At 43.6% G+C, this 25226-nt stretch overlaps 1 protein-coding gene across 1 annotated transcript in view; it reads left to right on the top strand.

The window, feature by feature from the left end:
* Window positions 1-25226, top strand: part of LOC124802557 (polypeptide N-acetylgalactosaminyltransferase 35A) — a 173962-nt gene that overhangs the window by 47698 nt on the left and 101038 nt on the right. The window contains exons 3-4 of the mRNA XM_047263423.1: window positions 8975-9113; window positions 19189-19355. Of these exons, the coding sequence (XP_047119379.1) occupies window positions 8975-9113; window positions 19189-19355 (306 nt within the window). The remainder of the gene's footprint in view (window positions 1-8974; window positions 9114-19188; window positions 19356-25226) is intronic.

Below are 25226 nucleotides of genomic sequence, written 5' to 3' on the forward strand. Positions count from 1 at the left end.
ATGGAATCCAAAAAACTCTCTTATATTCATTACTGTCAGAAACACCACTGATGCCTAAAGTAGTCACTTTAGCATCAGTTTTAATTTTGAAGATGTTTTCAACTGACGAGGGATCATAACCATTATTAAATACTACAGTTACTATTAAATTCATCTCGTCATTAAGTTTGTCTGGTGACAAAGGTACAGAAACTGATGATGAACAGCTGGATGGAAAAAAACACACTTTTATGGGAATGAGGATGTGCTGAACTAGCAGGCTCAATCTAATCTGAATTAGTGGCTTTTTGAAAAATACCAAAGGAAAGTCTGTCATTGTCGATGACAAAACTAAGGTCCAAGTAATGTAGCTGGCTATTATTTTTTTCTAATTCACAAGTGAAGCTGATTTTTTTTTTTTTTTCCATGGGGATTATTAAAATTCCAAACAAATGCTCAATACCTTCCCAGGGACCACTGTGTATGATCAAAATGTCATCTAAGTACCAAGAATATGACACTACCCAGATCTGTAGCTGAAAAGTTATAGAAGGATTAATTGAATTAATTTTCAAATTGATGCATTTCGGGATTTTATTAATGATGGGAGGGAGTGCTATAAGAATTGCATTGCTAAAAAGCACAAAAAGAAACTGGCTAAACTCAAGAGCATTTTACCCTCTAGTTAAAAAATATGGATACAAAGTTGCCTTTTCTGCTAACAATAACTTGCAGAAAAATCTCAAGTCCACAGATGCTCCTATACACACTTCAGGAGTTTATAAAGTCATTTGTGATATGTGTCCTGTTTAAGATTTAGGACAAACTCGAAGAGCTTTCAGTGTCAGATATAAGGAACATTTATTGTGGAAAAAGAGGCACTAATTTACATAATTCCCTTTTTGCTGATCATCTGTTAATTTGTGGTCACAAACTGAAAAGTGCTGAAGAAATTTCCTTTTTTCCTACAGAAAAGAAAGATAGGTAACAGGCTCCACATACTCGAAAAGCTGGAGATTTTCAAGCATCCTCAATAGTTACAATTATGAAACCAAAATGTCTTTAAATTTCTTTAATTCACTACTTTCAGAAACATCTTTTTCGTCAAATCTCATATAGATGTGTACTACTAAAGTTTCCTTCATGCAGTTGTTTTTAAACTGTGCAGCTGTTAGTGTAAATATTCTACAATACTCCATACTTTATGTAATGGGCATTTCAATAAAGCCTAATAGATGGCTCTTAGTTGCTGCTTCATTCACTTGACCACTTTGTATTTTGGAAAATACATTAAAATTTATCCTTTGAATTTTTTAAATGTTGTTTAACTTCATTATTTCTGTTATGATGTCTCAAATGGGCATATGTCACTGTCTGCGCATGATAGGTGGTGCAACATGTATCTTGTTTTCGTTACAGAAATGTAAACTAATGCTCCACTCAGTCTGTTGTTGTTCCTTGCAAAGCATGTGTACCAAAGGCTGGAATGTTTAATTTTTGACTTGAACATGACTGCACTAACTTTGACTAATGCCATCTCGAAATGTAAATTTATGTAAGTAACCTCTCTATATTATGACATTTTTCATCTTGGTTAACGTTTCTGTCAACTTATTTTTCTATGTATTATTTTATAGGGCTTTTAAATTTTCATTCTGATGAAGACAGCCGTAGAGATTGTTTTGGTTGGCAGGAGAGCCAACACCGTGTTACTAGAGGAGGCCGAAAGGCACACGTTTTAGCTCACGCAGGCTGGCGTGAGGTCTGGAACAGGACAAGGAAATTAGAATTTAGAAAAACGGACATAGCTGGTGGAATACTTAACTTTAATCCGTTAATGAAGAACGTCGGTCTTGCCGGTACATGATTCACAATATCAATGGTAACTGATAATGGCGCCTTGCTGGGTCGTAGCAAATGACGTAGCTGAAGGCTATGTTAAACTATCGTCTCGGCAAATGAGAGCGTATTTTGTCAGTGACCCATCGCTAGCAAAGTCAGTTGTACAACTGGGGCGATTGCTAGGAAGTCTCTCTAGACCTGCCGTGTGGCGGCCCTTGGTCTGCAATCACTGATATTGGCGACACGCGGGTCCGACGTATACTAACGGACCGCGGCCGATTTAAAGGCTACCACCTAGCAAGTGTGGTGTCTGGCGGTGACACCACATTCCTCCCCCGCAAATCGGCATACGGTGGTGGCATAAGGCTTCCGTCCGCCGTGGGGAGGACCCCATGTTGACGTATGCGACGAGGTGGGGAGCCTAACAACAGGCGAGGCTGTGCCACCCGCACCCTGCCATTTGGACCGTGGGGAGCTAGGAAACACCTGAAAACCTGCTACAGCGTGCACGCCAGCATGCTGTGTATGCGCCCGCGGAGAGACAGGAGGGGCCGAAGGGTCGACCTCCATTGGGCCAGGGACCTGACGGGCGAAGACGACATATGGTCCGGAGCGGGCAAGAGTTCCATGTCGGAGGACAACTGGTCCCGGGAAGCGATCGGCAGCGCATGACCCAGGGAGGCGCCCGGTGGTTGCAGCGACGCGTCCACTGCGGGTGTCGCCGGTGGGAGAACAGGCGGCGGCGGCGCGTCGCCATGGGGCAAAATGGAAGGCAGCGTCGGTAACACCTGGGGCTGAGGCAAGCCAGTAGATGGGTCCCCAGGGCGCTGACCGGATGGCACCGTCGCTGAAAGCAGACGGCGAGCGGCAGATCCCGTGCGATGACAGAGGCACAGCTGGTTGAGATGCCGGCGCACCTCACCACAGGCCACCAAAACCAGATACATAGCGCGTCCAAGGCAGCGAAGAATGCGCCCTTCGAGCCAACGCCGTGAATCGCTGTAGTGACGATAGTAGACAGCGTCGCCTGGAGCATAGGCAGGTGTCTGCCGCTGCACAGGAACCTGATGCGGCGGATGTAGCAAAGACATCAAGGTTCGATGATGACGACCATGGAGCAACTCAGCCGGCGAGCGACCATCTCGGGGCTGAGAGCGATACGAGGACAAAAAGAGCAATAACGCGTCCTCCCGAGAATGCAAGTCTTTTAACTTCAACATCTATGACTTGAAAGTCCTGACCAATCGTTCAGCGGCACTGTTTGACTGTGGCGAAAACGGCGTGGACGTCAGATGTTGAATACCATTGGCCTTGCAGAATGACTGAAATTCTGCGGACATGAATTGTGGGCCATTGTCGGAAACAATAGTCTGTGGAAGACCTTCAATGCAAAAGATAGCAGATAACACTTGGATGGTGGCAGATGATGTCGTGGAAGACATCCGGACAACAAAAGGAAAATTACTGAGTGAATCTATCACAACCAACCGTCGAGCATTCCAGAATGGACCAGCAAAATTGATGTGTAAGCGTTGCCAAGGGGAAGTGGCTTTAGGCCATGCAAAGAATTTCCGCAGTGGGGCTGATTGTTGTTGAGCACACACCGTGCAAGAAGAGCACATATTCGTAATTGCGGCATCGATTCCGAACCAAGTGCAGTGCTGACGAGCAAGTTGTTTCGTTCTCACTAGACCCCAATGTCCTTGGTGGAGAAGCTGTAAGACAGAGGACTGTAACGAACGTGGGACCACGCCCCTGGACTGATCATTATCAGAACGCAACAGCAAAACACCACGTCGAACAAAAAATCTCTCCTGGTGAGCAAAAAATCGGCGAACCAACGGATCCCCGATCCGTGACTTTGACAAGGGCCATTGCGTAGCAACAAAACGCAGAACGGTAGCAAGGACAGGGTCGGCATCTGTGGCTGTAGCTACACGACGAAAATCAATCGGAAACGATTCGACCACATCCTCGGTTTCCGAATCAATGAACATGCAAGCAAGTTCGGAGGAATCAAATGCTCTATCCTCAGCAACAGGCAACCGTCGAGCATTCCAGAATGGACCAGCAAAATTGATGTGTAAGCGTTGCCAAGGGGAAGTGGCTTTAGGCCATGCAAAGAATTTCCGCAGTGGGGCTGATTGTTGTTGAGCACACACCGTGCAAGAAGAGCACATATTCGTAATTGCGGCATCGATTCCGAACCAAGTGCAGTGCTGACGAGCAAGTTGTTTCGTTCTCACTAGACCCCAATGTCCTTGGTGGAGAAGCTGTAAGACAGAGGACTGTAACGAACGTGGGACCATGCCCCTGGACTGATCATTATCAGAACGCAACAGCAAAACACCACGTCGAACAAAAAATCTCTCCTGGTGAGCAAAAAATCGGCGAACCAACGGATCCCCGATCCGTGACTTTGACAAGGGCCATTGCGTAGCAACAAAACGCAGAACGGTAGCAAGGACAGGGTCGGCATCTGTGGCTGTAGCTACACGACGAAAATCAATCGGAAACGATTCGACCACATCCTCGGTTTCCGAATCAATGAACATGCAAGCAAGTTCGGAGGAATCAAATGCTCTATCCTCAGCAACAGGCAAACGGGACAACGCATCGGCGTTTCTGTGCTTAGCAGTGGACTGATACAAGATATCGTAGCGGTACTGCGAGAGGAAAATAGACCAGCGAATGAATTTCTGCGCTGTACGTGGAGGTACAGGCTTGTTCGGATGAAAAAGCGATGTCAAAGGTTTGTGGTCTGTGATGATGGTAAAGTGACGACAATACAAGAAATCATGAAACTTTGTAACACCAAATAGGAGAGCCAATGCTTCTTTCTCGATCTGTGAATAATTTCTTTGCGCAGACGAGAGCAATTTGGACGCAAAGGCAATAGGGCGATCGTGCGATCCATCTTTGTGCGCAAGCACCGCACCGATCCCGAAATCCGATGCATCCACCATCAACAAAAGGGGCTTCTGGGGATCGAATGGCGTAAGGCAAGTATTGGAAAGCAACACCGATTTCAACTGGCGAAAGGCGCGTTCGCATTCTGTCGTCCAGACGAACGGAACACCTTTACGGCGTAAGTGATGAAGCGAAGCTGAAATGGAAGAGGCACACTATGTAGCTGCTTCAAATTCTGCGGCGAAGGCAAGTCTTGTATGGCATGGAGGTGCTCAGGATTGGGATGTATGCCTTGGGCATTGAGTATATGTCCCAGGTAGGGCAAGTCACGAGCAAAAAACACACATTTGTCCTTCCGCAAGCGAAGACCACTTTGTCGCAAGACCTGAAATAATGTTCTGAGATTGGCTAAATGTTCTTCATCCATCTTTCTGGAGATCACAATATCGTCCAGATAGTTTGCTGCACTAGGGACCGACGCACAAACAGTTTGGAGATATTGCTGAAACAATGCAGGGGCGGATGCACACCCGAATGGCAGTCGTCTGAATCGCTACAAATCAAGATGCGTGTTAACCACCAAAACGCGCTGGGATTCTTCGTCTACCAGTATTTGCAGGTATGCATCTGCTAGGTTCAACATCGAAAAATATTTACCCGGGCACAGTTTGTCAAAAAGATCTTCCGGGCGGGGTAAAGGAAAAGTTGCAATCACTAGTTGCAGATTCACTGTTGCCTTGAAGTCCACACAAAGTCTCAATTTTCCGGAAGGTTTTGGCAAAATTACTAAGGGTGATGCCCAGAGAGAAGCCTGCACACGTTCAATTACACCTTGTGATTCCAAATCGTCTAATGTTTTTGCGACCTCATCACGCAATGCGTGGGGAACATTGCGCGCTCTGAAAAATTTCAGTTGCGCGTTTACTGTCAGTTCCAAATGTGCTTTATAGTTCTTAGCGCAACCAAGGCCCGGTGCAAAGATGTCTGCAAATTCTTCACATAGACGAGAAACACTGTCTGAAGGCACAGTCTGGTTCACTGATAGGACCTGATTTACTATAGACAAGTTAAACAACTGAAATAAATCGAAACCAAACAAGTTCACTGCAGAAGAAGAACGAATGACGTAAAATGACACAAGTTTTGTTTGTCCTTTGTAAGTTGCAAGAAGGCTGCACTGTCCTAATACAGGGATATCTGGACCTGAATAACTAGTTAACTTAACATTTGCGGCACGCAACGGAAGTGTGCCCAGTTGTTTGTACGTGTCTTGATTGGTCAGTGAAACTGCAGCTCCGGTATCGAGCTGGAATGGTATCACTTTGCCGTTAATGTCCAAGTCTACAAAAAGTTTATTGTCCTGCAGACGACAAGAGTGACTGTCCCGTGCAACGTGAACTGACACTGGCACATAATCACTTGCGACTTGACGGGATTTCCGGCGATGTCGACGCTCAATATTTGTGGGACAAACACAGTCACTGTTAGAGAGAGTGGCACTGAGCAGAGTGGAATGAACTTCATGAATTTCCATGGGCGAAGTTTCACGAGCCTGAGTATCCTTGGTTCGAATTCGGCGCGAAGCAAAGGGCCTGGAATGGTTGTAAGTTTCTGATCTGAGCTTTTTTTGGCAAACACTCTGAACATGTCTTTTTTTATTACAGAAAGAGCAAATAGCCTGGCGTGACGGGCAATTCTCATGCGAATGTCTAGTAGCACACTACGGGCATGATTTTAGCACTGCATTTGCTTGCCTGCGCGGCACACGTGGCTGAGAGCCTGGCGGCAGCGGCGCGGCCGGGCGCGAGGGCTGTTTACTGCTCTGTGCAGCTCGCCCAGCGGGCCGGTTAACCTGACACATGGCAGGTGAAGTTTCAAATGATTCCTGAGCAAAGTCAAGTGTGTCCTGCCGATCCAATATGTCCATCATTTGTTGAAGGGAGGGATTGACTAGTTTCAAAATCTGTTCCCGTATACGAACATCAGAAACGTTCTGTGCAATTGCATCATGTACCATAGTATCTGAATAAGGGAGTCCACATTGACACTCAAAAGCACAATCCCTAGTAAGGCCTTGCAAGGTAGCAACCCACTCCCGATTAGTCTGACCTGCCGTACGTTTTGTACGAAAGAAGGTATACCTTTTCGCAACTACATTGACTGATTCTTTGAAATATGCATCTAATGCAGACAAAATTTCTTCGTAGGACAGAGTTGCTACGTCGTGTCAGGGAAATAATTTGACTATCACACGGTACATTTGGACGCCAACCGATGATAACAAAAAAGGCTGCCACTCATTACCTTGTATTCTGTAGGCGGCAAGATGGAATCCAAATTGGCGTGACCACTCCGTCCAGCTTTCCAGTGCAGCATCAAAAGGTCGAAAAGTTGGTGCAACAGCGTGTTGTGGCTGCGTTAGCGGTGGAGCGGCAGCTGCTGCATCGTTTTGCATCACCCGTTGACCCTGGACAAGCTGTCCAAGGGCATCCAGTAAGGCCTCCGTCTGCTGATTCTGTAAGCGATAAAATTCGGACAGTACATCTGGAGATTGTGGCGAAGCCATTACACAAAGAAATCAGGACAATATCGATAAGAACGCGGTTGTGCCTCGTCGCCAATGTTTTGGTTGGCAGGAGAGCCAACACCGTGTTACTAGAGGAGGCCGAAAGGCACGAGTTTTAGCTCACGCAGGCTGGCATGAGGTCTGGAACAGGACAAGGAAATTAGAATTTAGAAAAACGGACGTAGCTGGTGGAATACTTAACTTTAATCTGTTAATGAAGAACGTCAGTCTTGCCGGTACATGATTCACAATATCAATGGTAACTGATAATGGCGCCTTGCTGGGTCGTAGCAAATGACGTAGCTGAAGGCTATGTTAAACTATTGTCTCGGCAAATGAGAGCGTATTTTGTCAGTGACCCATCGCTGGCAAAGTCGGTTGTACAACTGGGGCGATTGCTAGGAAGTCTCTCTAGACCTGCCGTGTGGCGGCGCTCGGTCTGCAATCACTGATAGTGGCGACACGCGGATCCGACGTATACTAACGGACCGCGGCCGATTTAAAGGCTACCACCTAGCAAGTGTGGTGTCTGGCGGTGACACCACAGAGGTGTCGAAACCTAGGTAAATGTATTAAACAGTTATTTGCAACTGACTGGCTGTGTTATTTCTCAATTGAGATTTCTACATATTTTTTGTGTGGGTGCTAATACCCAATTTGTTGTGCTTCCTGATCAACAACAACAACAGAAAAAAGATCTATTTGTCAGCCAGTGTAGTTTTGGTGTGCTGTTACTATAAGCAGTGATGCTGGTAGCTTATGAGTAAGAATTCAGAAAACAGCCAAAAAGCAGAGTTCCTTCAGACAGTTTCGTAATATGGTTCATTTTGATACGAAGGTGACCAGAATTTTCAGTACATGATTCATACTATCACAGTTTGCTAATAGTCCGCTGCCTTAGTTATCGCTATGGCTTATTTTCAAGTGTTGCTTATCTATGGTGTTGGGCATTACATCTGTCTTTCTTTGCAAGTTTATTGAAGCAGATTGGTTTTATTTTGAAGCAAGTAGGGACCAATGATTCACATGTGTACTGTATACTGAATTGTCACAATAGGCTTAGGGTGCTTTTTTTTAAATTGGTTGTCATTTTACACTATAATAAGTACAGAGCAAACAGCACATGAGCCTCTTTCCTGAATAGTATAGGGATTTCTTGGGACAACAGTACTTTGAGTCAGTTCTGCAGGAGCCAATTGAAAAACCAATACAGAAATTTCCATCCATTTTCTGAATCCAATGACACCTTTCTTGATGCAAATGTCACATCTTCATATTCACACTTTAATACTGCATAGATAACATTAACAAAGGACACTGTCTCACAATATTTACTGCCACATACTTAAGAAAGATTCTTTCCACATTATGTGGTATTTTGAACGGCAAAAAGAAAGACATAAAAAAAAAATTGAAAATTTGACATAGCTATGAAATTACAGATGGAGAAAAATACTCTAATACTGGAATATTCAAGGAATCTCAGTTAAAGATAATTTTACCTGCTAAAAACTCATCAGATGAAGGCTATCATTTATTCACAAAGAAGAAGTCCAAGTTTACTTCATTTTTGTATGTCATTTAGATACCTAATGTAGCTTTTTAAAATGGCATGTATCATTTATTTCTAACTTTTTTAGTTGATGCTGATTTATATGCTCTTCTTAATATTCTCAGTGTTGGACCAGTTGGGCATGGTACGGTCAGTTGCAGAAAGACAAGCCAGGGATGAGGGTTACAGGAAGCATGCCTTCAACACACTTGTTAGTGAAAGAATTGGCCCACTTCGGAAAATCCCAGATACTAGGCATCCTCTGTAAGTAAACAGCCCCATTTATGTTTCGTAGTGTTAGATTTTGAAGTATAATTGTAAATTATCAAAGACTCCACAATTAAATGTGTAATAAAGTACCGTAAATTTCCAATATTCAAGTTCCTCCTGTGACCTAAATCTACTTGTACATATCTTTTGTACACTTACAGTTAAGGATGTGTCTAACCATAACTTCTTCCGTTTCATACTTACTTTACTGCACATGATATGACTTGATATTTTTAGACATAAATGAGGTACTGTGATAAAACAAGCTGTTCATCCATCCTATTAATGCATTAAGTGACTGTTTCAAACCAGTACCATTCTTACAGCACTCATAACTTGCCTGATACTTGGCACACTTGAGCAAACATGGAACTGGTTCCTGGGCTCTTTTATCTAGACACTGCTATCTTTATTATGGAACATCTTCCATAGATGAATTTCCTCTGATTCTTGTATTATAATTTTACAATATCAAACAATGGAAAATCCAGGATGGAATGTAACAATATTATGGAAAAGAAAGTTGCCTCTCACCATATAGTGGAGATGCTGAGTCGCAGATAGGCACAACAAAAAGCTGACACAAATAAAGCTTTTGGCCAGTAAGGCTTTTGTCAAAAATTGACGAGACACACACACACACACACACACACACACACACACACACACACACACATCTGCACACGCACCCACACATGACTGCAGTCTCAGGCAACTGGGGCCACAATGCAAGCAGCAGTACCAGTGCTTGATAGGAGTGATGACTGGGTGGGGATAAGAAGGAAGTTGGCACATGGAGGGGGAGGTATAGTAGGGTAACTGTGGCAGATGGTGAAGTGCTGCAGGTTAGACGGAGGGAAGGCAAGAAGGGGGGGGGGGGGGGAATGACGGCTGTGTAGTGCTGGAATGGGGCTAGGGAAGGGGCTGAATGGGTGAGGACAGCTACTAATGAAGGTTGAGGCCAGGAGGGTTACGGGAACGTAGGATATATTGCAGGGAAAGTTCCCATCTACGCAGTTCAGAAAACCTGGTTTTGGTGGGAAGGATGTCTTATTTGGCAGCGTGCTCAGCAACAGAGTGGTCCACTTGTTTCTTGGCCAGAGTTTGGTGGTAGCCATTCATGCGGACAGGCAGCTTGTTGGTTGTCATACCTACACAGAATGCAGCACAGTGGTTGCAGCTTAGCTTGTAGATCACATGACTGGTTTCACAGGCAGCCCTGCCTTTGATGGGATAGGTGATGTTTGTGACCGGCCTGGAGTAGGTGGTGGTGGGAGGTTGTATGAGATAGGTCTTGCACGTAGGTCTGTTACAGGGGTATGAGCTATGAGGTAAGGGGTTTGGAGCAGGGGTTGTGTAGGGATGGACAAATATATTGTGTAGGTTCAGTGAACTGTGGAATACCGCTGTGAGAGGGGTGGGAAGAATAGTGGGCAGGACATTTCTCATTTCAACGCACGACAAAAGGTAGTTGAAACCCTGACAGAGAATGTAATTCAGTTGCTCCAGTGCTGGGTGGTTCTGAGCTATGATGGGAATGCCCCTCTGTGGCCAGACGTGGGACTTTGGGAGGTGGTGGGAGACTGGAAAGATAAGGCACAGGAGATTTGTTTTTGTACAAGGTTGGGAGGATAATTACGTTCTGTGAAGGCTTCAGTGAGACACACGGTATAATTCAAGAGAAACTGCTCGTCACTGCAGATGCGATGACCACAGGTGGCTATGCTGTGTGGAAGGGACTTCTTGGTGGCAGCTGTCGAATTGGAGGTATTGCTGGTGGTTAGTGGGGCTGATATGGATGGAGGTACTGATGTAGCCACTTTTGAGGTGGAGGTCAACATCTAGGAAAGTGACTTGTTGGGTTGAGTAGGACCAGGTGAAGCAAGTGGGGGAGAAGTTGTTGAGGTTTTAGAGGATTGTGGATAGGATGTCCTCCATGATCCAGATTGCAAAGATGTCATCAGTGAATCTGAACCAGGGGAGGGGTTTAGGATTCTGGGTGTTTAGTCAGAATTCCTCTAGATGGCCGATGAATAGGTTGGCATAGGATGGTGTGATGCGGATGCCCATAGCTAGAGGTCTGCGCGGGTGCGGATATCCGCGGTATTTGTTACTTGGCGGATAAAATCGCGACCGGTGCGGATATCCGGGGGTCATCTGCGGATAATGAGCAAGGCATCTGCCCAGTACGTATGTTGCAATGTTAGTTGAAAATTTCAAGTCTGTTGACATTCTTGGAATCTTGCAGGGCCCGGGTAGAGCGGATGTCTGTTGTCCTCAGCCCCTGGCTACAACCGACGTAGCTCAGCCAGAACGGACACAGACGAACTGTCCGCCTAGGAGATGCGCAATACCCAGTAGCGGAGCATGCCCTCCAGCATAATTCTAGGGACCTAGGAACCTGCTACACCGTATGTGCCATTTGGCTTCTCCCACCCAACACCAGTCCCTCTGAACTGCGGAGATGGGAACTTGCACTCCAACACATCCTTTCATCCCGCCATCCCCCTGGACTGAACCTACGTTAAACAACCTCACTCCCATTCACTCTTCAGTCTTCTCCTCTTTCCCTTTCCTCTTTAGCCATTCACGCATCTTTTCATCCTACATAGTTGTGTTTATCTTTATACTATATACCTCTTTACTTCTGTATGCATCCTCTTTGGTTTGAAGCTGGCACAGTACTTACAGTAGAATATCTTTGGCTTCCCTCTGACAACCATGCCTCCATCCTTGCTACCCTCCCTGTTTACCTTTCCCTGTTGCTTCATAACCTGGGTTGTGAGTAACTGAATCCACTTTCCCTTCTTCCCTTTTTTTCCCCTCTCTCCTCCCTGATGAAGGAACAAAGTTCCAAAAGCTAGGAATGTAAATTTTCAGTTCTGTTTTGTGTGTATCTATCGGCTGTACTGAGCTGAGGTAAGTACTGGCCAGCCGCTCTATCTCTTTGTTAGTATTTGTTTCACATCTTATATGAGATTTTCCATTAATCATTTATTACTATTAATTACTCATCAAAACTTAAATAGATGCGGATAAGGAACTTGCGGATGCGGATTAATTGCTGCGGATGCGGTTGTGGATTAGGACCTTGCAGATGCGGTGCGGATGCGGATTGCACTTATCTTATCCGCGCAGACCTCTACACATAGCCATGCCATAGGTAATGCCTTCAAAGGAGAAATAATTGTGGGTGAGGATATAGTTGGTCACGGTGACTAGGAAGGAGGTTGTTGATTTGGAACCCATCAGGCATTGTAAAGGTAGTGTTCAATAGCGGTAAGGCCATGGGCATTGGGTATGTTAGTGTAAAGGGAGGTGACATTAATAGTGATGAGCAGGGCACCATGTGGTTAAGGGACAGGAACTGTGGAGAGCCAGTGGAGGAAATGGTTGGTGTCTTTTATATAGGAGGGTAGGTTCCAGGTAATGGGTTGGAGGTGTTGGCCTACGAGAGGAGAGATTATCTCAGTGGGGCACAGTAACTGATCACAATTGGGTGTCCTAGATGGTTTGGTTTATGAACTTCAGGAAGCACAAAGAAGGTGGAAGGGGGGGGGGGGGGAGTGGTAGGGGTGAGCAGAGATATCAGAGATATGGACGCTGGCGAGAGGTTCTGGGATGGGCCTAAGGATTTGAGGAATGACCGGAGATCCTGCTGGATTTCTGGAATGGGGTCACCATGGCAATATTTGTAGGTGGAAGTATCTGTCAACTGGTGGAGTCCTTCTGCCAAGTGATCCTTGCAGTTCAAACAATAGTAGTGGAGCCTTTGTCTGTGGGTAGGATTATAAGGTCGGGATCAGTTTTTAGATGGTGGACTGCGGTTCTTTCAGTGGATGTAAGGTTAGTTTGCATGTTGAGGGATTTGGGGAATGATGGTGAGGCAAGGTTCGAGGTTAAGAAATTCTGGGAAGTTAACATGGGGATGATTTGGGGGCAGTAGGGGTGGATCATGGTTGGATGGAGGAGTGAAGTGAGTTAGACAGAGTTCAACGTTGGTCTTTGGTTGTGTCTGATTGGTAGGATTGGTGGTGTAAAAGTGTTCCCACTGAGAAGGAGAAAAGATCTTTCACAAGTCCTGCATGATTGAATTTGGGAGTGGGGGCAAAAGGTGAGGCCTTTGAAATGGACTGATATTTCTGAGGGGCTAAGGCTTCTTGAGAAAAGATTCATGACTGTGTTATGGGTCTGTTTAGGTTCTGGGTTCTGTGCGATGGTGGGAAGGAGTTTTGGGGTGTGAATAAGTGTAGTAGGTCTGCGAGACAGGGTTTGTCATCTATGAGGGGACACAGGGGAGGTTTTAAGGTTGTTGTAGAGATGGTGGACAGTGGTACTCCAAGGCAGAAGTGAGCAGGGTAGAGACCTTTTTGAGGTGGCGTTGTGCATGTTGCTCTAGTTCCCACTGGGCAAGAGTTTCAATGTGTGTTGTGTGTTCCAGGAATTTGGGATTGCATAGCAGAAGAATTTTGCAGATGGAAAGAAGGTACTGCAAGGAGGTTTGGGCTTGGTTGATATGGTTTTACAGGACTATGTTGGTGAGGGCCAAGGATTGGCGGAATCTGTAATACTCGCCTGACATTGTATTTTTGTGATATCCTCTCAATTCTTGCATATATTTTATCAGCCTTTCATATTGTTGTATTCTCGCCACCACTGTAGAGTCTTGTACCATAGGAATCAAGGGAGAGGATGTTGTTGGTGGCTGGTATCCTCTTTGCAACACAACTGTGCACATGTATTAACACAATTCTCTATTTACTTAAACAGATAGTTGGTACTTAACTTTAACAGTGTCCATGTGTTGTGGTACGAGCTGTTCAATATTAGTCCACATTAGGCTCACTGTTGGTGAAGTACAAGTCCCTCTGTCTGATGAATGACAGACGCCAAAGTGGAGTGCAAGTTGGTGCATCAGTGAATGTGCTAGTGACTGAGTGACTGTGCTAATGCCTGTGACTGACTGACTGACTGTCTGACCGACACTCCCAGTCAGCGACAGTAATCGAAATACTTGTGGTTGAGAGGATGTTGGCAGTGGCGCGTTGCTTGCGAGTGTCTTTGGCCTCTCTCCTAATAGGCGCACTTAATCCAGCGCTTACTATTGATCTTCTTGCTACATCTTTGCTGAGTGGTGTGCCGGCGACAGGTCACCCCCTCCTGAAATGCCGCACAGTTATCGTGTGGGGAAGATGCAAACGTTGACAAGGAGGAAGGCAGGACACTGGGCATAGAGATGAGCCAGGAGCCATGACTTTGGAGGATGGCATAAGCCTGACTGTACCCCACTATCTTGCTTGCAAGGTAACAAGAACGTCCTACGGAAAACTGCTGCCAGGGCACGCGTCCAGGCCTGACGGCGTGTCCTGGCGCGATGACGGCAACTGTAATGGCGGGTCCAGGTCCATTGGGTCAGCGAGCGGGGGTGAGGGCACAGGGCACATCGTCCATCCGCTCCTCGTGGGGTGCCCTGGTGGCATCAGCGGGTGACAGCGAAGGCTGCGCAGTCCTGTGAGGCAGTGAATTTGGGGAAAGAAAAGTAGCAGAATCACAGGGCAAATGACACAAAAGAGTTTGGTTCTGGTGGTGGTGCTGCAAACCATTGAGCCTGCAGTCAAGTATATAAAAGAGCCGATGAATTCCTGAATCATGCTTCTTTCCCAGTGCCCATGGTTGGCATAAACCCTGCAAAGTGATACTTGCAGACCTTTGGCAGTGCTGGATACTGTGGAGGGTGTAATAGCGTCCAGTGGCGATGGCCATGCAGGAGTTCCACCAGTAATGGTCAGACGCATGGGTGTGAGTGATAGGAGGTGAGAAAGAATTACAGCGCCTGTTCCCATGTGTGGCTAGTGCAAAGATTGGCCATCTGTTGTTTAAAAGTGTGTAAGAAGCGTCCTGTTTCTCTGTTGCACTGGGGGTGGAGCGAAGCACTTGTTAGATGACGAATGCCATTTTGTTCACAAAAACTGTTCAATATCACATGAAGTGAATTGTGGTCTGTTGTCCGACACAATTGCTTCTGGCAAACCTTTTACACAAAATATGGAGGACAACACGTGAATGGTGCTACGCGATGTGTTCGAAGCCATAGGCACCGCAAGTGGGAACTTGCTAGAAGAGTCTACCACTGTGAGCCATCGATCATTCCAAAATGGTCCTGCAAAGTCAATGTGCACACCGGCCAAGCTGTGAATGCCTGTGGCAGACCGGATTGGTTTTCCATGCATATGCGGCACTATGGCGTCACTGCCAAGTACATTGCCGTCGCACTAACTGTTCATTGCGAACAATTCCCCAATGTCCTTGGTGGAGCAATTGCAACACATCCTTGTGCAACACTTTGGGAATAAGCACATGAGATTGTCCATTGTCAGTTTGAACGAGAATCACACCCTTTTGAATGGAAAGATTATGCCGGCGTCCAAAGTATTGGCACACAACTGAATTCTAGATACTGTTCAGTGAGCGAGACCAAGATGTGTGAATGAAATGCAACAAAATCTTGAGATCTGGGTCTGCTTCTGTGGCCTGTGAGATTTTTCCATAGTGCAAGCGAAAAAATTCCAGCAATTCAGAGTCCTGTGCATCGATTTGGCAACAAGATGCAGCAGATGCATCAAAATTTGAGAGTCTGGGCCAGTCGGAAGGCGAAATAGGGTGCCTGCATTGCTATGATTTGATGTAGGTCTGTACACAATTTCATACTGATACTCCAAAAGCAATTTTTGAGCATTGTGTCTAGGAACCGGCTTTGATTGATGAAACAAGGACTACAAAGGATTGTAATCTGTCACTAAATAGAACTTATGACCATACATATAGTGATGGAACTTTGTCACACCATACACAATAGTGAGAGCATCTTTTTCAGTTTGTGAATAATTGCACTGAGTTTGAGTTAACAACTTTGAGGCAAAAGCAATGCGTCTGTCTTGTGCACCAAGCAAATATTTGAACAGTTCTAAGTGCACATTTACAACAAACATTTTCTGTGATTCTTCATCCAATGGAATTTGCAAGTAGGCATCATGAAAATCTATCTTAGAAAAGTAATGTCCTACATCAAGCCTGTCCATGAGTTCCTCAGGGTGAGATAATGGATAACTACTATCTGTGGATTGACTGTCGACTTGAAGTTAACACAAATGCAAATGCGACCAGAAGGCTTAGGCAACAAAATGAGAGGACTTGCTCGTTGACTAGCTTGAATGGGAGCAATTACACCATTATCTTTCTGTTCACTGGCTACTTTGACTCTTAAAGCAATTGGAGCGGGGCAAGCCCGGAAAAACTTAGGCTGTGCATTGCCTTTCAATGTAAAGTGTGCTACAAACTTATTAGCTTTTCCCATTCTTTCTGAAAATAGTTAAGGAAATTCTTTAAGCAAGCTAGTGACACTGTGTTTTGGTGCAAAAGCCAATACTGAAAGTACATTGTCTTGGATGTTAACTCCAAACAAATCAAAGGCATCTAAGCTGAATATGCTCTCACTGTCTCTTGATTCCAACACAGTAAAATTCACTGTCCTATTGTGAGATTTGTAAGTGGCAGGCAAACTACACTGTCCGAGCACTGGAATTTCCTGTCTGTTGTAAGTAGTGAGGTGCTCGCTAGATTTAGAAAGGCATGGTGAGCCTAACTGTTCGTACTTGGCACGATTAAACAAAGTTACTGAGGCACCTGTGTTTAACTGAAAGTTCACATGACAGCCAGCAATTCGTAATGAAACAAACAGTTTGTTAGGACGTCATTGTACAGCATTGGGGCGAGGAGGAGGGCACAACCTTAATATTACTTCTTTCAGAACCTGTTGTAGGTTTTGAAAACACAGTGTTCACTGCATATGCATGAGCCTGTTTTTTCTGGGAGCAAGCAAAATTGGCGTTTTTGTGCCGTTGCAGACAAACTGCTTGGACATGGCCGTTTTTTCCACAGATTTAACATGTTGCGTGATGTGATGGGCAATCCTGTCTTTTATGGCACGCAAAACATGTAGGGTAAGACTTCACTAAATTCACAGGCCTGTTTACTTGTCTACATGGCTGTCCGTGCAGCTGTGTACATGCCCAATTTTGTGGCCACGTGGGACAGTCACAAACAAGGGGTGACTCGACCCAACAAATCGGGGCCTGGTCAAACTTATTGGCTGCTATGGCACCTGAATCATATTGCTCTAAGATTTTCATTACTTGAGGAAGGGAAGGATCAGAATACTTTAAGATCTGCTCCCATATTCTACTATCGGGGACATTGAATATTATAGCATCACTTGCCATGAGATCACTGTAAAAGTGGCCAAAAACTACACTTAAATTTACACTTCCTAGTCATGCCTGTTCAGGATTTTTTCTACAAGTGAAAAAAACTTATATCTGGCTGCAGCTACTTTGACTTGCTGGTCATAATATTGAGTTAATGCAGCGACTACTTGGTCATAACTAAGTTCGTTGGGAGATGCAGTTGAGAATAGTTTTTGTATTAATCTGAACACTGGGGACCTAATGATCAAAAGGAAGTATTATGCCTTGAAAGTACCTTGAATATGATGACCTTGACAACGTGCTTGGAACTGAAAAACTTGTGTCAGATTCCTCATATTGGCCTCTGCGACTGAGGTGTGAGGGCTGGGTGTGAAGGGGGAGGGTAGCCATGGTTTACACAAATATGTTAAAGCAAAAAAGCAAGCAAAGCTTCTGAAAAGAGAAATTTGATTAGTTCTGTGGCTCCCCTCCTGGAGTACATGCAAGAACACAGCAACAATGGAGCAAATAGAAAGAGCACCCCGGCAAGCTAAAACACAAGAGAAGCAAGCAAAGTCTTCGGCCAAGTTGATTATCTTCGATCTGCATTGAATTATCCTTGTCACCTCGTGTCGTATTGTCGTCGCCACACACACACACACACACACACACACACACACACACACACACACACACACACACACACAAATTGCTACCTGTGGCTCAGTACTCTCCAAGCATTTTGTGCCTTTTAAGTACAGTGAGTAACAACCTCCATGCTCGTAGCTTCATCACTTCCTCTCTACAATGAGCTATCTTTTTTTCATACCATTGATCAAATTTACATTGTATATTTTCCATGCCTGCTCGGTGAAAATGGTCAAGAGGTGGTTAGGTCTTGAAATCAGGCAAAGATCTTCCTTGCTCCATCAAAAATTTATTGACATGGTTAAATGTCACACAGGCCTCCCTAGTAAAGTTTCCCTCTCAGATATATTGGAAGCTTCATTCTGAAAACTATATTTAATTTACTAAAAACACGCAAAATAATGTTTGCTACTCTGTTTATTTCTTCTGGTAGTCATTCAGTCATTGTGCATTGCCTTGACTACCAAAATTTATTAACTGGTTCTATGACATTATTATATTAGGGGAGAAGAGGAGTTTGTGGCACAACTTGACTAGAAGAAGGGATCGGTTGGTAGGACATGTACTGAGACATCGAGGGATCACCAATTTAATATTGGAGGGCAGCGTGGAGGGTAAAAATCGTAGAGGGAGACCAAGAGATGAATACACTAAGCAGATTCAGAAGGATGTAGGCTGCAGTAGGTACTGGGAGATGAAGAAGCTCGCACAGGATAGAGTAGCATGGAGAGCTGCATCAAACCAGTCTCAGGACTGAAGACAACAACAACAACATTATTATTAATTTGCACTATTTTCTTGTCTACATGTTGGCTGCACTTTATTTTTGTCTCTTTATTGTTACTTCTCAGGCATACTTTCAAAATTGCTATTGTAAGATCTCCTCTGCCAAAGAGAAAACAATACATTGTCATCCATAGAAAGAAAATGATTTTGTTATTGATACATTAACGTATATTCCTCCTCACAGAAAAATGTTGTATATGTTATCAAGTGCAAGTCATTTCTCTAAATGATTAATGCTCATTATAGGTGTTGCTTAATTTTCACTATTTGATTGTGTTTTATTACATTATTTCAGTTCTCTTAATATTTCTTTGAGAGAGAATTACCAAAACACTGCCAAACAAAATTTCTGTCAGATTTTCTGCATTACACTATTTGTGATTATTTTACAGGTGTGCAAGAGAAACATTTGACACAAAAGATCTGACTGCCAGTGTAGTGATTTGCTTCTACAATGAACATCCCGCGACACTATTTCGAACTGTTCATTCTGTCCTGAACCGTTCATCATCAGACACACTGTTTGAGGTAGTTCTGGTTGATGACTGCAGTGATCAGGGTATGTTCTACCTTTAGAGTTGAATACTATAAAATCCAGTTAAACCTATTATTCACAACAATTGCAGTGTTACGAATTCAAGTGAACACACAGTATTAATAATTGTATTATTTTTACTCTGTTATGTGACCTTAATGAAGATGAATTTATGGAAATGAAGGTAAACTAAGAATTATTGACTGGTTGAAAACACATCAGTTTTTTATTATTGCACAAGTTAAGGTATGATATGGAAACAATCCCAAAAGTTGGATTTCTCATGTTAGACATCAGTCCTTCAGGTACAATCTTCCTGTGTACTAACTGATACAAGTATCCCCGCAGGTTGCTTGTTTGTCTGTAACCATCTTGTGACTTGCTGTACATGAATTTCAATCGTCTTTGTCATATTATTGTTGCTATTGGTAAGGTTTTTGGCGATTATTTTATTTTTTTGATAGTATCAGTGTAAGTAGTGTGAACAAATTCATGCTATTGAAGATTGACACAAACTGTAAAACAGGTGTTCTTGCACAACAGTTAACACATCAATGAAACTGACATTTATAGCAAGTTATTTGTACATAATTTGTTTGACATAGAAATTGGGCTAGAATCCCTTAATTTCAAATGAATTTTGCATATGTTAAGTTTTTTTACATACAACTGGCTTATTTAGAGTGCCATATGTAAGTAATACTGTTCTTTTATTTTAGAAACTGAACATTTTTGTGTAAGGCTGACTGTGGGGTAGTATGTAATTTGTTTGTGTTGGAATGTGATGAATTTTATAATGTAATCTGTGTAAATATAAGTCAAATAAAATAATCTTCTCATTGAAATGAGATGAGGCAGTATGGCAGGTAGAGTCAGATAAAACACTGGAGAATTGTAGACTTTAATCATCAAGGATTACTGATGTCTTTAATCGTGTATGGCAGAAAATTACAGAGCTAAATACAATATATTGGAGTAAAAATAACTTATTGCTCCTTTCTTTATATTGCAATCAAAAGTTACACCGTAACCGCAACAACAGAAGGGAACACAGCTCCACAAAGAATGAACATAAATATCTGGTGACACAAACCATGAAAACAGAAAATGGAGCCAAAAAGAAACAATATAAAAAGGTCATTGCTGTCAACAATTACTTCTCTGGAGCTAAAGTGGTTAAAAACAGGAAATGAAAGATGTGGAAAGCATTAATAAGCAATACACACTTGTGACGAAGCAAGCTGGGATATTTTTACTTCCCCTCTTGTTTAGCCATCTGCCTCCTTAAAATTCATTTTTTCACTTTTAAATAATTACCATTAACATACGTGAGTACAATCTGCATTTCACATAAGAGAAAGGTTGGCCCTCAGTTTTAAAGAATTTGACACCAGATCTAATTTTGTGCTTAGCTTTATGTATGTAATTGATTTTCTGATTTATTTCGACTATTTCTAGTTAATACTTTCATTATAGTGTGAAACCAGTAATTGTTCCATAGCTTAAATTCCATTGTTGATGTATAAACAAATATAAATTCTATACTAATTATAAACATTTGGAAGACGAACTAATAGTATTCTTAAAGTATTTATTTGGCTGTATCAGAAAACATATTAGCAAAACCAGCCCTTAATTAATTACAAAATAATTAACAGCTATGTCCAAAGTATTGTAACGATATATATGGTAATTTCATCATTTAAACAAATAGTTTGGCCTAACTCTTGTAGTAGAAGAAACTGTTAAAGAGAACCAATTTTTCGGTGTATTCAGTTAATTTAATAATATACATCGAACAATGTGAAGTTTCAGTACCTATTATTCTGAGGCTATAAAAGGGCCCAATTTTTGGTCCCGAGGCAGTCAGTCCACTTCCGAGTTTCAGATGAGGAACCTGTGTTGGTTAGAACGACAACAACGCATCAACTTAACAGCGAAATAAGTGTTACACCAATAGGTCGTGTGTTTAAGCAATGACAGTGTCTGATGAATTTATTTGAAAGATTGTGAACCGTGTGGTTAGGCTTTTAGTGCTCATAGATGTTCAATAGTAAGTAAACTATTGTAGCAGTATGTGGATATTCACCTGCAACCTATTAATGAGGCTTATCGAAAGTTAAGCAGTAGTGCACTGGCCATATAACTGTGTGTTATTGGGGGGTTGTGAACAGTGAAAGCAAAGTACTATGAAATGCACATGTGCAACTGTCAGCTACATCATTTACAGTAGTCAGTTTGCACTTCCACAACCCATTTTTCAGCCTGTGTAGCAACGCAGTATGTCGACACCAAAGACAACAAACGAAGAAATAAGGCAGGGAAGGTCATGGCACACTGATGGAAAAAAAATAACTACACCATCAAGTAATTGTGCAACATAAACGAAAACTAGTAGGTGTGTTTCTGCATCTAAAACATAATGTCTATTCAAATTTCATGCTGGCCATGGAGGAGAGATGCTAGTAGTGCAAATCGGGAAGCAAATCAGATTTGCTTTAAATAAACACTGTAATAGTGAGCATTATTTACCTTTGAGATTGGGCATGGTGAGTTGTTGATAGTCAAGCATGCCTTCAGTGCGACAAAGACGCCATTGTCACCACTTCACTAAGTTTGAACAAGGTTAGGTAATAGGGCTACAAGAAGCTGGATGTTCCTTCTGTGATACTGCAGAAAGACTTGGCAGGAATGTAGCCACTGTACCTGATTGCTGGCGGCAGTGGTCACGAGAATGTACGAGGGGGGACCCAAAAGTAACTGGAATCATAATGCTGCACATCATGTACTTGTAGTAGCAGGTTGTGCTGACAGAGGGTTGTAGTAGGAGCTCTGTTGAGTCATTCTGCCACACGGCGTCACCCAACAGTGAGAAGTGTGGTTTCTTTGGCAGTTCTTCGAGTGTGTGTACAGTGCAGATGTGACACGAGGAAATTGCTAGTTCTTACAAACAACGTGTGGCAGTAAAGTTTCTTGCTCGGCAAGAATGCAGCAGAAACTGTTGCGATGATTCAGACAGCCTACAAAGACCATGCTCTTCGTAAAATGCCAGTGTACGAATGGTTTTCTCGGTTTAAAAAGGGAGAAATAGTGGTTGAAGATCAGCCCCGTTCTGGTCGACCTTCAGCTGCTCGAAGTGAAGACAACATCGACAAAATCCGTGATCTCATCAGTGAAGATCAACTCGAGAACTTGTCCGGGTTGTCCTGGAGCTCAGTTCAGCACATCTTGACCATCAATTTGGGGATGCGAAGAGTGGCAGCAAAATTCGTGCCGATGCTTCTTACCGGAGATCAAAGGGATTGTCGCGTTCAAGCCTGTCTTGAAATGAAGGACACGTTCAAAGATGATCCACATTTTTTCAACAATCATTACAGGTGATGAGTCATGATGCTATGGGTACAATCCGGAAAGTAAACGTCAGTCATCACAGTGGAAGTCACCTGGCTCACCTTGACCAATAAAAGCTCAACAAGTGAAATCGAATGTGAAAATGATGTTGATCTGTTTTTTTGACAATAAAGGGATTGTACACTCTGAATTTGACCCTGAAAACCAGACCGTAAACCAACAATTCTATTTGGAGGTTATGAAACGGCTTCGCAGAAGTTTGTCGCAAAAACGTCCGGCTTTGTGGAATTCTGGCGTGTGGTTCCTGCATCACGACAATGCTCCCGCACACACGGCTCTCAGCGTTCGCCAGTTTTTGGCTTCAACTAAGACGACAACCTTGACCCACGCACCAAATATTTGCCGGATTTAGCACCCTCTGACTTCTTCCTATTCCCGAGGATGAATAGAGACTTGAGAGGGAAGCGTTTTGCGGATGTGGAAGACGTAAATCACAATGTCATAAAAGTGCTAGCAGGCATCAAAGAGGACAAATTTAAAAGGTGCTTCAAACACTGGAATGAACATTTAGACAAGTGTATTAATGCTAATGGAGAGTACTTCGAAGGAGATTAACGTTGTATTTGAAAACAATAAAGTATATGCTTTCTAGATAGAAATTCCTGTTATTTTTGGATCCCCCCCCCCCCCCCCCCCCTTGTATGGTTGTAGGAAGACAGGGCTGCAGATGGCCACATGGCACATGGCACTACCAAGAGCGAAGACCATCGTGTTTGGCATATGGTTTTGGCGCATCATACTGCATCTGCAGCAGCAATTTTAGCAGCAGTTGGCACCAGAATGCAACAACGAACTGTTGCAAATCAGTTACATCAAGAACAGCTGCAAGCCAGATGCCCTATAGCATGCATTTCCACCGACCCCAAACCACTGCCATTTGCAGATCTCATTGGAGGCAGGGTGGAGGTCTGTTGTGTTTTCTGATGCATAGTGGTTATGCCTCAGTGCCAGTGATGGCCATGTGTTGGTTAGGGTGAGGCCAATCGAGGGCCTGCAACCAACCTGTATGTGTGCTAGACACACTGGACATAGGCCTGGAGCTGTGGTCTGGGGTGCGATTTTGTGTGACAGCAGGAACTCTATTAGTGGTGTCCCACATACCCTGACTGCAAATCTGTATGTCAATCTGGTGATTCAACTTGTGCTGCCATTCATGACCAGCATACCAGGTTGTGTGCACCAGCAGGATAATGCTCACCTGTATACCACAGTTGTAGCACAACATGCTCGAGAGTGTCGACATGTTGCCGTGGCTTGCTCGATCACCAGATCTGTCTCCAATTGAGCACGCAGGGGACTCGATCCGACAACATCTCCAGTGTCATTCACAAACAGCATTAGTCGTCCCTCTATTGACTGACCAAGTGCAACAGGCATGGAACTCCATCCCACAAACTGACATCCAGTACCTGTACAACACAAAGCATGCACATTTGTATACTTGCATTTAATATTCTGGCAGTTGCACTGGTTATTAATGTACCATCATGCCAGACTTCCAATGACTTATCTCACACTTAGATTAATTGTGGAAGCAAAGGGAACTTCACAGCAAACATAAACATAGCCAAAGCCTTGCAGACAAACAAAAATTACGCAAAGCGAAATGTAGTGCGAGGAGGGTTATGCGAAAGGCGTTCAATGAATTCGAAAGTAAAGTTCTATGTACTGACTTGGCAGAAAAACCTAAGAAATTTTGGTCTTATGTCAAAGCAGTATGTGGATCAAAACAAAATGTCCAGACACTCTGTGACCAAAATGATACTGAAACAGAGGATGATAGACTAAAGGCCGAAATACTAAATGTCTTTTTCCAAAGCTGTTTCACAGAGGAAGACTGCACTGTAGTTCCTTCTCTAGATTGTCGCACAGATGACAAAATGGTAGATATCGAAATAGACAACAGAGGGATAGAGAAACAATTAAAATCGCTCAAATGAGGAAAGGCCACTGGACCTGATAGGATACCAGTTCGATTTTACACAGAGTACATGAAGGAACTTGCCCCCCTTCTTGCAGTGGTATACCATAGGTCTCTAGATGAGCATAGTGTTCCAAAGGATTGGAAAAGGGCACAGGTCGTCCCCGTTTTCAAGAAGGGACGTTGAACAGATGTGCAGAACTATAGACCTATATCTCTAACGTCGATCAGTTGTAGAATTTTGGAACACGTATTATGTTCGAGTATAATGACTTTTCTGGAGACTAGAAATCTACTCTGTAGGAATCAGCATGGGTTTCGAAAAAGACGATCGTGTGAAACCCAGCTCGCGCTATTCGTCCACGAGACTCAGAGGGGCCATAGACACGGGTTCACAGGTAGATGCCGTGTTTCTTGACTTCCGCAAGGCATTCGATACAGTTCCCCACAGTCGTTTAATGAACAAAGTAAGAGCATATGGACTATCAGACCAATTGTGTGATTGGATTGAAGAGTTCCTAGATAACAGAACGCAGCATGTCATTCTCAATGGAGAGAAGTCT

Source organism: Schistocerca piceifrons, chromosome 6 (genome assembly GCF_021461385.2).
Source record: "Schistocerca piceifrons isolate TAMUIC-IGC-003096 chromosome 6, iqSchPice1.1, whole genome shotgun sequence".
Lineage (NCBI taxonomy): Eukaryota > Metazoa > Arthropoda > Insecta > Orthoptera > Acrididae > Schistocerca > Schistocerca piceifrons.